The 13,433-nt window shown below is 39.4% G+C and overlaps 1 protein-coding gene across 1 annotated transcript in view; it reads right to left on the bottom strand.

The window, feature by feature from the left end:
• RP1 (RP1 axonemal microtubule associated) overlaps positions 1-13,433 on the bottom strand; it is a 364,241-nt gene that overhangs the window by 20,662 nt on the left and 330,146 nt on the right. Inside the window, 1 exon segment of the mRNA XM_035726960.1 lies at positions 2,955-3,109. Coding sequence (XP_035582853.1) covers positions 2,955-3,109 — 155 coding nt within the window.

Genomic DNA, 13,433 nt, shown 5'->3' with positions numbered 1-13,433 from the left:
ACAACACATTCAATGCACACATCCATGAAAATGATACATTAACAGCACCCCAAAACCCCTCCATGGCCCACTGCAGTCATAATCTCCCACAGTTGTAGCCACTATCCTGACTTTTAATTCGTTTTGGCAGGTCTAGGACCATAAACAGAATCATAAATTATGTTCTTTCTGCTTTTTACTCAACTTTTGGGGAATTTACCCATGTTGCTTTATTTAACAATGTTTTGTTCATTTTCATTACCGAATATTATTCCACATTATTTATCCATTCTGCTACTTATGAACAATAATTGTTTCTGGGTTTGGGGTATTACAAATAACACTGCTCAGAACATTCTTGACATGGCTTTTTGTGTATATTTGTGTACGTTTCTGCTGGGGAACTGCTGGGTTATAGAGCATTAGTAGAGTCTACTTTTCCAAAATGCTTATACCACTGCACACTGTGCATGCTCAGTGTGTGAGAGGTCAAGGTGCTCCACAGGTAGTCAATACTTGGTATTGTCATTCTTTTCAAGTTTAAGCCATCTGATTAGGCACAGTGACCCTTCATTATGGTTTTCATTGTATTTTCCTGATTACTAACAAAGTTGGGTACACTTTTCATGTTGACTGGCTATTTAGATATCTTCTTTTTAGAAAGGACCATATTCAAGTGTCATGCCATGTTTTCAATTGGGTTATCTGTTTTCTTGTTGATCTGTTAGTGTATATAATTTAGAAACAAGTCCTTTGCCAGGATATATTTTACAATATCTTCTCCTACTTCATGATTTGCCTTTTTTACTTTCTTCATGGTGACTTAAGGGAGAGAAGTCTTTATTAAAATGGTGTAAATTTATCTTTTTTCCTTTATGCTTTGTGCTTTCTTTGTTTTGTCTTTAAAATCTTAGTCTATATGTGTACACCCATGTTCATAGCAGCATTACTCACATTGGGGCTATAGCCAAAATGTGGAAGCAATCCAATTACATTCATACTAATGAATGGATAAATGAAATCTTATCTATACACATAATGGAATATTATTCACCCTTTGAAAAAAAAGAAAATTCTGACACATGCTACAACACAGATGAACCTTGAAGACATTGTGCTGAGTAAAATAAGTCAGTCTCGAAAAGACAAATATCTTTGATTCCACTTAGATGAGTTTCATAAATAAATCAAAGTCACAGAGACAGAAAGTAGAATGGTGGTTGCCAGGGACTGGGTTGAGGGAAAGAGAAGAGAATAGGATTTATTTTTTAATGGGTACAGTTTTGGTTCTGCAAGATGAAAAGTTCTGGAGCTTGATGGTGGTAATCTTTGCACAACAATGCAAATGAATGTGCTCAATGCCACTGAATTGTACACTTAAAAATTGTTAGAGTGGTAACATTCATATTATGTGTATTTTATCACCATTAAAAGATTTTTAAAATCCTAAGCTACCCCCAAGATCACAAAGGTTTTTCTTTTATAGGCTCTTCTAAATACTTGATTGTTTTACCTTTCCAACTTAGACCTAAATTTGTATGAAATTGATTTGGGGGTTCAGTGTAAAATAGGGCTCATAATTTCTTGGATATCACAATTGATATCCAATTTGCTGCCTTTCCCTGATGCTGCACATCAAGACATGTGGATCTTTTTCTGGCTCTATTCTGCTTCTTTGTTCTATCTGTCTTGCCTTGTACCAATTAATGCTGTCTTAATTACTTTAACTTTACAATAAATCTCAATATCTGGTACTGTGAGCCCTCCAGCTTTGTTTTTCTCTTAATAATCTTCCTGATTATTTGGGGTGTATTTGATTTGTTGCCCTTCCACATAAATTTTAGAATTAGATTGCCAATTTCCATAAAAAAATTTATGGGAGTTTGATTGCTATTGCATTGAAACTGCAGATAAGGAGAAAAGTGAGCACTTTATAATATTGACTCTTCCAATCCAGGAACATAGTGTATCTTTATTAATTTATGACTTTTTAAAAATTTCCCAATAATATTTTGTAATTTTCCATGTAGAGGTCTTGCCTTGGCCATCTGGGTGCCTGCTGCCCATTGGGTCTGGGGATGGAGGGAGCCTCGGGACAGAGCTGCATGTGCACTGCCCAGGACTGTGTTCCTTCCTGCTCAACTGCTTTGGCCACCACTGTCATTGGTACACCGTCTGTCAGCTGAGGTCCTGAAGGTCCTTGCTGTCAACAGAGGTGACCTCTAGAATGCATACTTACCTTGGCACCTCCTCTTTCCTTATTTCCTCTACATTCACTGTGCTTCCTAGGATCACCCCCCTCCCCATTAACCACCCACAGGACCTGCGCCAGTCTCTGCTTTGGGAGAACTCATATGAAGGTCCCACTTCGCAAGTGGAAATTTGTGAAGCCCTCTCTTTACTGCTGGGTCCAGACTGAATCCTAGCCATCTGAGACCTTCTAAATCTCCACACGGCATCTGGGGCTCTCCATGGCCACTCTGATTGGCTTCTTGCTTCTAAGCGTCTGTTTATAAATGGTAGAAAGTGATGCTGAATATCAGCTTCTCCTCTGCACTTCCTTTCTCGCCCAGATCTTGGGCCCTCATAACCCTAACTGCCTTGGCAGCTGTCCAATGCCTTTAAAACCAATTTTAATAGGTATTTATCAAATGTTTCTAGCTGTCAGCAAGATAGTCACTTTGTTATGAGCCAGACTGCCCTAGCTGGAAGTATAATCTTGGTTGTTTTGTTTTTGGATTTTGTTTGTTTTTAATAGCAGAAAAAAAAACTAGGAGTTACTTGTGGTTTCACTGTCCCTGGTTAAGACTACCTCCACTCAGCCCCAGACAGTACAACGCACGCCAAGAAGTGCCCATGCCTCTCTGTACTTCCTAGTTGGTATCAAATGAGCAGCTCTAGAATTTTCTGTGTGTCTTTTTAAAGAAATTAGAGGAAGGATGGTATGTAAGAATGAATAAAAATCTTTCTATTACCTGTCCACGCCGAAACTTGACTTTGTTATTTTGGGATTGATGAAGCCTTCGGTTCCCTGAATCTCCTTTGGTGCCAATGAGGTTGATAAGCACGTTAGACTCTGTCTCTGCACCTGGCTTCCTGCCAGTGTACATGTAGATCTCATAAACCACCACTGAAATGTCAGAAATCCGATATTACCTTTCTCATTTTTATTTTCTCTCTAAATGTATTAGATACCCTGAAAAACAATCAGAATGTTGCCTAATCTAGCTGACATGAGTTTCTCCGTGGTGGTTGGTCCCAGCTCTTTTCCTCACTCAGACCCCATTCAAACAGACTCTCGACTGTCCCATGTTTACCTCATTCATAAGACAGCTATTTCCCAAACTACGGTTTCAAAATAATTATTGCTAGTAATTATGCACTTTCATTAACCACTATACTTTCACCATTATTATGAAAAGTTGTATTAAAAAAAACAAAAAAAACTCTCCTCTCTCTTAATTAGATGAAAGTGGCAACTTTCCCCCCAAAGTTTGGCTGTTCCAATCACAGCTGGTCACTCATGCTGCTATTCACAAAGATCACTACTCCGATAATGGATATTTTTAATAGCACTCTTGAGAGAGAAAAAAATACAAAGATCTTAGAGAGATATAAATTTGAGAGATACAAATTTAAATTTTTTAAAAAGATACCAGGGAGGTACCAACAAATTGTGATTCACCATATTTGACCTTAGAATCAAGGCAATTTCTGAGACACTGGTAGAAGTCACTAATTAGAAAAGAGATTGCTTTTGCTGATACAACTAATATGAATAATATCTTGGACACAATGAGTGCTTTTTATTCCAAATTCTAGAATGCTTTATAACTCTGTGCAATTGAACAGTTGCATTTATAGAAATTCACATTAACATTTTCCAAAGAACTCAGACATGAAAATCCAACAAGTAAGAAAACAAGGTAAGTGAGAAACATTGCCTGTTTCCATCATGCCTGACCTTTAAAAAGACAAATGTGGTATACTGGGAAATGGTGTAAGCAGAGAAGATAAATCAGTTTCTTTGAGCAGTCTTACATATTCTAAAATACCCCAGAGTGAAACACAGCTGAGCTTAAGCAGAAAATTAGAACACTTCTCATGAATTTAGGACAACCAAAGAAATCTTTTAAACTTCCTATAAAGAAGATCTGGTCTTACAACCTGGGTAACTGCCTGAACTGAATTAAACCAAAACTTATGCTAGAATTTTTCATGAAAACAAGTATGTAGACAGGCATGATCGGAAGACTTAATAGGGAAGCTTTGCTTCTGTTTACTGAGAATTTTTTTGTTTCAGAGGAAGAGTGAACTTGTTTACAAATTTAAAAAAATGAAGATATTTAAAATATTAAAACACTTCTAAAATTTAAAAAATTGTTAAAGGTCTAAAAAAGGACATATCAAAAATTATTTAGGACAAAGATCATATACTTAGGGCACAAAGAACAACACTCAATGCTCCCTCAATCAGTATAGACTGTACACATTTTACAACCTATGTACCCATTGTCCCATGATCAAATCATGGAGCTTGCTTGCTACCTACACACAATTTAAATATTTCTTAACATTGTATTATTCCCAGAAGCTACTATAAGTTAAGTTTACTGTGCAAGCACCAAAAAAAAAAAATCACTTGCCATCTAAAATTCAAAGAGAATTAAATGTACCCCATATTTAGAACAAGGTGGATACCATAGTTGAGCACTAACTTTTATTCTTTGAGATTCTCTCTATCTCAAAAAAAGTTACATAGTTTGAATTGGAAATTGAAAGAAAACATATAATCCCACCCAGAGAAACAGACATTTTGCTGAAATCAATGTTAAAATTGACTCAACTTTAATTGTACAGTATTACATAATCCACTAAGCATTTGCTGTAGTTTTGCAACAAAAGCACGTAGGTTTTTTAAATGCTAAATTCATAACAATAGATTCAAAGTCCAAACTTTTTCATGATCCTTAAGGCAATACAAAATTCTTCCTTTAAGTAAAGAAAGGGAGAATTGAAGGAATACCTAGTTAGCATGTTGATTAGATGCGCCCTAAAATATTATGTGTTTTAAACAAGTCTTAGCAACTGAAGATCTCGGAGAATTCTTTGCTCAGTGTCTCTCCTTGGCGTGAAAGTCAGGTCTCAATGTTGATTCAAAGGCAGGGCCATACAGTTCTAGCTAAAAGAACTGCATTGTTGAAAAAATGTAGAAGGCTAACAAATTATCTCTATTCCAAGAGAGGGAGCCCCCCACACAGGGAGGGGAAATCCTAAGGGAGGGCAACAGTAAGTAAAAAATGTGAGTTAGAAGAAAATTTATAATTACCTCAAAATACTTGAAAAATTCAAGGCTGGGTTTCTAGACATGGATGTTATACAGAATGGAAGAGATCATTTTACTTGAACATATTCAAAGACAAGTATTACTAATCAATCATTCAGTTGCAAATAACTCTTTTAAAGCACCAGATTTTAAGAAGCTATTAATATACATTTCTCACCATGATTTAGCTAAAAGTATTGAAAGAGTTAACTTGTTGCTTTAGGTTATCTGTAAATATTGGGCATTTTTTTGCCCCCAATTTTCTAATGTTCTTTTTACCATAGTTGATGCTAAATTTTTCTTTCGTACAATGAGTCAGGAGCCTCAGCTGCTGTGAGCCTTACTCACTCAGACAAAGTGGGCCATAAGCACCCAATAATAACATTGCTTGTCCTCCTGTTTGCCATAACTATCATCCAATTCAGTTCATAGCTAAACTATGTATTTTCACCACTGGGGGGGAGGGCATTTGCTTCACTTGTGTTCTCAATGTCCTCACCTTCAACTCTTTCACCCTTATATTTACCTATACTTATAGTCATTTCAAAACTTTTCCCATCTTTCAAGGAATGCATAGCACACGGATTACTGCCAAAGCTTAGCATTCTTTGGGCTGACAAACTTGTGGCCTACATAATAAGATTTAACATCACCACATTAGTGACACAAAAATCTCTCAAATTTTAACCTGCAGGTTGGGTTCCTCCCCACCCCCCCCCCCGCCTCAGACATCATTTTAGGCCAGAATCTGTGCCAAGCGTTTGTTAATGTTGATTTATCTGCATCAACTCCAAATATTAGCATCCCCATAAATAGTTTCCTTAAGATTTCCTTTCAAGAAAGTCTTGGATTCTTTAGTCTCTGCTTACTACAGCAAGCATAGAGTTAAATATATATATATTTGTACTTCATAGGGAGATATATAATTTCTTAGCCACAAGGATAACTTAAAAATGTCACATGGCTGGGGAGGGGGCTGAAAATAATTCCTCAAATGTGATTTTTCACTGGAAGTTTAGGAGAGGGAAAACAAAGCCATGGTAGGACATGTGCTTCCTTTAGCAGAAGAGGGAGGAGGTGATACCTAAAGAGGAAGTAGAATGAGATGCCTTAGGGATAGCCACACCAAGGGTCCTCTTCACATCTGAGGGTGACATCCAGGAACTGAGGATGACATGGAGTAGGGACGGGCAGAATGAGAATTTTGAATTGACTAATTTTTGACCAAAAGAAACTAAGCTTCATATTGGAAGTGACAAAGCTTATTTGGAGTTACAACGATTAAGATTTCCATCATCCATGGAAATAGGGGCTTGGGTTATTTTTATGTCAGGTTTGTAGAAATATGATTTACATGTGGTAAAATTCACTCTTTTAAGGTATACAGTTTGATGAGTGCTGGGAAATGTTTACGAGTCCTGTAACTACCACCACCATCAAGACAGAGAATATTTCTATCACCCCAAAAAGTTTACCTAGGAGGGGTGTGATTTTAATCAGCTATGAAGCATTTTTGCACCCCTCAAAGTCATGATTGTGAAGATTCAAATCCATGACATGATGATAAAAACAATGCAGAGGGAGTAAACTGGAGGATATCCAGAAGGATTGTCTCACACCAATACCTGCCTGATTTTTGAATGAACAGGTAAAGGAATTGAATCCAATTAACTGTTTATAAAATATATTATATTTAGTACGGTCCTCTAATTTTAATCTGAATTGCATTTGAACGATCACCTCTTAATATTTTATCATGCCAAGAAGTTTTTCATTCCCTTGGTAACCCATTTCTTGATTACCCAAGGTACCATATACTCAAGCTTTATGGTGATGAGGCAGGCTTTTCACAAAGTTACTGGAATGGAATGTTTTAAATATTTAGACACCAGAAGTTTATTTGCAGAATTAAATGGAGTCCATATGGTCATGGAGGGCCAGTGTATGGTTCAGGAGGAAAGGACCACCACTAACCCAATCTAAGATGTAAAGATTGAACTGAAGAAGTGCTGATGACCAAATAAAGTCAGCCCCAGAAGTAAATATGGAAAGAAGCAGGCTGCTGCCTTATTCTACAGTCTGCCATTCATTAGTATTAGGATGTCATAATAAAATAGTTGAGCCAGGACATTTTCCTCCTACATTAAAACAGCTACTGCCAGAGAAATAGCTTAAAGGGAAACAATCCTCTCAATTTAGGATGATTTTGAATAAATCATGAAAGAATATTTGGTGATTCTGTTATGAAAGTCACCTGAAATCATTGATGCTCTATGAGGCAGTTGGCTGCGTTCACAGATTTGTCTGTAGTCCAAGCCATGGTCTGCCCTCGCCCTGAACACAACCCCCCCAAGGAGTGCACATACCTGGGTACTGAGCGTCTTGGTCTCCCCTCCTAAATCTCACATGCTGTAAGTGCAGGGCTTACATATTTTCCGGTTCTGAACCCCCAGCTCCTAGTACATGTACACACACACGTAATGTTTACTGAAGAGGACTGAATAAATGAATGCTTATTAATCCACCCATCTATCAAAAAATGCTGTGTACTGATCTCTGCTGGTTGCCCCAAAAACCACTCAAGTATGAATCATCATCTAGAATGTGCTATGGCACCTCTGCACCCAGAACTGTACCTTAAACCAAGGCTACATTCCCAGGCCCTTTAGCTCCCAATTTGCTCTAATTCCCCAGTTTCTTTCAGGGTCCACTTGTTTCTGGCCCTTTGGCTTTGTCTCCAAGGTCTGTATGTGTAGGAGGGGACAAGCGAATTTGACCTCTCAGACTCTGACCGTGGAGGGTCCAGAGAGCACCAGCAGTCCCAAGAAGTGACTGCAGAAGGGAAAGGGGGCAGGGAGCTGGCATTGTCGAGCCCTCCCTGCCAGATTGGTGTTAGAAGCTCCTCCTAGGGCACCTGGGTGGCTCAGTCGGTCGGGCGACTGCCTTCGGCTCAGGTCATGATCCTGGAGTCCCGGGATCGAGTCCCACATCGGGCTCCCTGCTCGGCAGGGAGTCTGCTTTTCCCTCTGACCCTCCGCCCTCTCATGTGCTCTCTCTATCTCATTCTATCTCTCAAATAAACAAAATCTTTAAAAAAAAAATTTAGAAGCTCCTCCTAAGTGAGCTCGTTTGAAATGCTGCCTCATCTCCCTTGTGCAGTATGGCCCAGTGGTGTTACTGTCTTTGGAGCCAAACCATCTAGGAGTTCTCAAATATGCTGCCAAAAAAAAAAAAAAAATGCCCCATCTATCAAATAAACAATAGTCATAAAAATATCATTCTTCCAGCTGAATCCCCGAAGTTGCAGACTTCCATTCTCCTCCTAGGGTACATTGTTCAAATTTTCATTGGGTGGTGACTTTTGGGACTTACCCTAGAGAGACATGCTTCTGTGCAAATGTGTGTAGATGGACACATACACACACGCACTCACACACACACACTCTCCATGTCTTGAGCGTAAATACATGAATACTTCAGTGAAACACATGGGACCTTAAATCTTAAGTAGGGTCCTCACTGGAAGACTGTACACCCAAGGTTTATAAATATTTAGTTCTCCAGCTTAGAGACGGCGGCACCAAATGGTCTCTGGAGCAGCCGGTCTACCAACTCTCTCCAACTAGCACATGGCCTTGGGGCCACGATCTCTCAGTGCCCTCTTCTTCATCCTGGGAGACAAACTCTCAAAACATCTCAGGTCTACCAACCTTGGATGTCATTAGCAAATAATCACAGAGTCTAAGGAAAAAAGTTTAGAAGGCCATGAACTTTGCATTTGTGCCCCCATCTCTGTCAAGGTGCACACAGAATTTTTAGAGAATGTAAATTTTGTGTGTTTTTTTTTTTTTTCTGAAGACTTTCCTAATCGGAAAAAAATGAAATGTAATTCTACATTTGGGGGGAACTTCCTGGTGCCATGTTGTTAGTCATTATGCTCAAATGTTCCTAGGTAATACTGAATGGTTTGCCCTGCCAGGGCCTTCTACGTTCCTCCCCATGGGAGGCAGCTCCTCTCTGCACAAAGCACCTGCAGTGCCGGTGAGCATGGAGGACTATCTCTACCACCTCTGTAGGAGGAGCATTGACTCTCCCTATAGAGTTCTTCAGGCAGCGCAGCGGAACTTCCCCAAGACAAACGCCTTGGCTGAAGCTTTAAGTTGATTTAATTAATGGACTGTTTAGTGCTTTCTCTCAGGTCACCAAGAATTAAGCTTTCTCAGCACTCATCATGGTGTGATCAAGTTGATACAAACTACCCAAAGAAATCCAATCTCAGAAACAGATGGTAAATGAGAGTCAGTGTTAAACACGTGCAGACACTTCAGTTTGCACTGAAGGTTTGTGGCCCAAGACCACGTACATTGGCAGTTTAGGACTGAATCTTCATGTGCCTCTTGGTTGAAAATATTTATCTTATTGCCAATAGAGAAATACCTTTGAGCTGTAGGGGAAAGTGCCAGGGTGGGAGGGGAGTGGAACATCTTCATATTTTATAGAAGGTCTCCAGGATGGGGCGCCTGGGTGGTTCAGTAGGTTAAGCGTCTGCCTTCGGCTCAGGTCATGATCTCAGGGTCCTAGGATCGAGCCCTATGTTGAGCTCCCCGCTCAGTGGGGGTCCTGCTTGTCCTTCTCCCTCTGCCTCTCCCCCTTCTAGAAGACAACCTACAGCAAGTTTTGGTACTATGTACTGATCTCTGCTGGTTGCCCCAGAAACCGCTTAAGTATGAATCATCATCTAGAATGTGCTTTGGCTCCTCTGCACCCAGAACTGTACCTTAACTAAGGCTACCTTCCCAGACCCTTTTGCTCCCAATTTGCTCTCATTCCCCAGTTTCTTTCAGGGTCCACTTGTTTCTGGCCCTTTGGCTTTGTCTCCAAGGTCTCTATGTGCAAATAAATAAAATCTTAAAAAAAAAAGAAGAAGAAGAAGGTTCTCCAGGAAGACCTCACTGAGAAGGTCCCTTGGACCAGAAACCTGACTGAAGGTGAAGGAGCTGGCCATGCAGAGGCCTGGGGGCATAATAGAAGACTAGCAGACAGGATAGAAGGGCAGAGTCCTAAGGGCTGAGGGGATAGCTTGCTGGGCACCACCAAGAAACACTGACAATGGAGTTGAGGTGAGCAGGCTTTGTAGGAATTGTGATAGCTTTGGCTTTTAGTGTGTTGGGAAACCTTGGAGGGTCATAAGCAAAAGAGTGACATAATCTGATTGATATTTTAAGAAGGCCATTCTGGCTGTGGGGTTGAGAATAATAGCCTGTCCTAATCCCAAAGCGTTCTTTGCGTTTGCCCTCCCATCATGATACCAGTTACATGGTATGAAGGAAGGAGGAGGGAAAAACAAGTTTAAGGGAGAAAACAAAGAAATAATTTAGTGTGTGTTGAGTGCCTCCTCTGTGACAAATATCATATTCATAACCTCCTCATGAAAACCCAATGGGTGACCCCATTTCTGCTTTGCCTGTAATGGTCCCAATTGATGCTCACTGTTCTTGTGCACTAACAGAGCCTTTCGTCTCTCTCAGAAATGTCCTGATTTGGATGGTGAATTACATGGTGATCACTCTAATAATAGGTATTATATGTTCCATTTCACAGACAAACTGACTGAAACTGAGAAAACTTGTGTAACTTGCCCCAGCTCGCAAAGCCTGCGATTGAGACCAAGGTTTGGAAGCCAGACTCTGCTTCTCTGCACATCAGATGTCTCATCAATGAAAGGGTCTGTCTGTCTCTGAAGTCCACATTTTCCCCTCGACCATGGGTATTGTGGCAAAGGCTACAGCATTACAGAAATCTGGCTTGTTTTTTCAAATTTAGCTTAGCTGTTATCATCCAAAACTTGCTGTAGGTTGTCTGCAAGTGTTCATTTCTTCAATTCATCACTTATTTTCTTACTACTTAAAATCTGATAAATACAAATATTTTAAAGCAGATGCATTTCTATTATGATGGTACTTTCTTACATTCTCCAAGAGTTATTTCTTGTTTGGAAGTGAACCATACCTCCTGCAGGCTTACCAAAATATAGCATCAAACATTTCTTCAGCCACAGCTGTGGCCCCAAACCTCCCCTCCCATTATCATGGGTCTCCCCTGAAGAAAGCCTGGAGCCAGAACCTGTGAAGAGAACACTGTGAGCTGAGTCAGCATTTTTATCAGTCTTTGGCGTGCCCACCAGGCCATTAACTAAAGATTGTTAAGGACAACCAAGCAATGATGATCAGCAGCTCTTGTTTCCCCACAAACATGGCAGATGGTGAGCAAATTGGAGGAAGGTGTGGAAACCGTGCATGTGAACAGGCTCAGCTTGGCAGTGCTGGTCTCCCAGAGGAGATTGCTCTGATCCCACCAGCAATCCAGCTCAGCCCCCAAAGAGTGATGATTTATAGACTTAGTCTCAAAAAAAAAAACTTTTCTTTTGAAAACATTCCAATAATCTTTTGAAAAGAAGAGGCAAAGTCACAAAATTAATTGGCTCAGAGTATAAATGCCAACTGCAAGGAAAAGCACTCTTTCTGTGCTACTAAATTAAAAAAATATATAACCCTCCAGTGTCCCTAGGACTCTATCCAGCCTGGCAAACCTAAGTATTAATAGCTTCATTTTAAAAAGAAGTTCCTCTACAATCTTTCTTTGTGCTCTTCCCTGGGCTAGCTTCAGAATATTTTGACAGATGAACAGACAATCCCAAAATATTGAAGGTCAACCCCTCCTCAGTCCTCCTTTCAAACCCAAACCAGAGAAATATCAATTCAGTGGTCTGATTCTGCTGTGGCTCTCCTTGATGTCACAAGAATAGTAAATGAACCTCTTGGCACCAAGAATGACTTTCCAAAAGCAATACTCAGCATGCTTGGACTGCTTCTTGCTCACTAGTTGGTTTTGATCCCTAGTTAAACCTGAACATTGAGGTGTCATTGTCTTTTCGTTTTCTTATTTGAATGATTTTCCCCCTAAATGAGCAAATAATCAAACCGGGGAAGGGGCAGCTAGATGGATTTGTCAGAACTGGAAAAAAAAAATGACTAGATCAGATTAGCTCTAGGTATCATGTATTACATTGTATTATTTTGGAGAAGAAAATGTAGAAATAGCTCATGTGCTTCAGCTAAGAAATTAGCCCCCTAAAAGGGAAATGCTAATGGATAAATTTTCATTAGCTAGTTTGGGAAAAGGATGAACAGAATGATGCAGGAGAGACATGCTGAGTCTTTATTGCTGCTAAAGTTAAATGAACCCAAAATCAATAGTTCATTTAAAGCACAATGGAGTTTCTTTTGTATCTTGGATTTAAAAAAAAAAAAAACCCATACAACTGCTTTCCACTTTTTTTTTAACATGTAACAAACTGTGCATGTGTCATACAGAAAGCAATTGGAAGAAATATAAAATAATTGTCAAATAGAGTTAAATAAAGTTCATTTTTTTTAAAAATGCAGCTTTTTAAAACGCTATAAATTAAGAAATAACTAATATAGCAGGCCAATATGATTTCTTCTGTTTCTTATTGGTACCCTGGGTTTCAAAATCCTTCTATACATCATTTTGGGTGAGGAGAGAGGTGGGGCGAGGGGCAGAGGGAGAGGGAGAGAGAGAATCTTAAGTTGACTTGACAACCAGCATGGAGCCCGTCATGGGGCTCGGTCTCACAACCCTGACATCATGACCGGAGCCAAAAATTAAGAGTCAGATGCTTAATGGACTGAGCCACCCAGGCACCCCTGTACACTGTTTTTAAAAAGCAGAATGGATTCTTGACAGATGTTAGCAACAGGGTGAATAGTAGGATTCTAAATCTTTTCCCCAACTACTAGATATCAGCTCTAACTTTTCTTCATATATACTCTGTATTTCTAGCATTCCTACATCATTTTAAAATGATTCATGCAACAGAACATGCCAAGTCTTTTTAAAAAATTTCTTATTCAATTTATTTAAACTAAGAAAAAAAAACAGTTCCCCATTTCTCCTATCCCCTATCCCCACCTCTTGCAACCACCAATATGTTCTTTGTATCTATGAGCTTGGGTTTTTTGTTTGTTTTTTGTTTTGTTTTTAGATTCCACACATAAAAGAAACCATACAGTATTTGCCTTTCTCTGTCTGACTTATGTCACTTGCC

This window comes from Zalophus californianus, chromosome 4 (genome assembly GCF_009762305.2).
Source record: "Zalophus californianus isolate mZalCal1 chromosome 4, mZalCal1.pri.v2, whole genome shotgun sequence".
In the NCBI taxonomy this organism is placed as follows: domain Eukaryota; kingdom Metazoa; phylum Chordata; class Mammalia; order Carnivora; family Otariidae; genus Zalophus; species Zalophus californianus.
The sequence above is the reverse complement of the archived record's forward strand: the minus strand, read 5'-3'. Positions and strand labels throughout refer to the sequence as shown.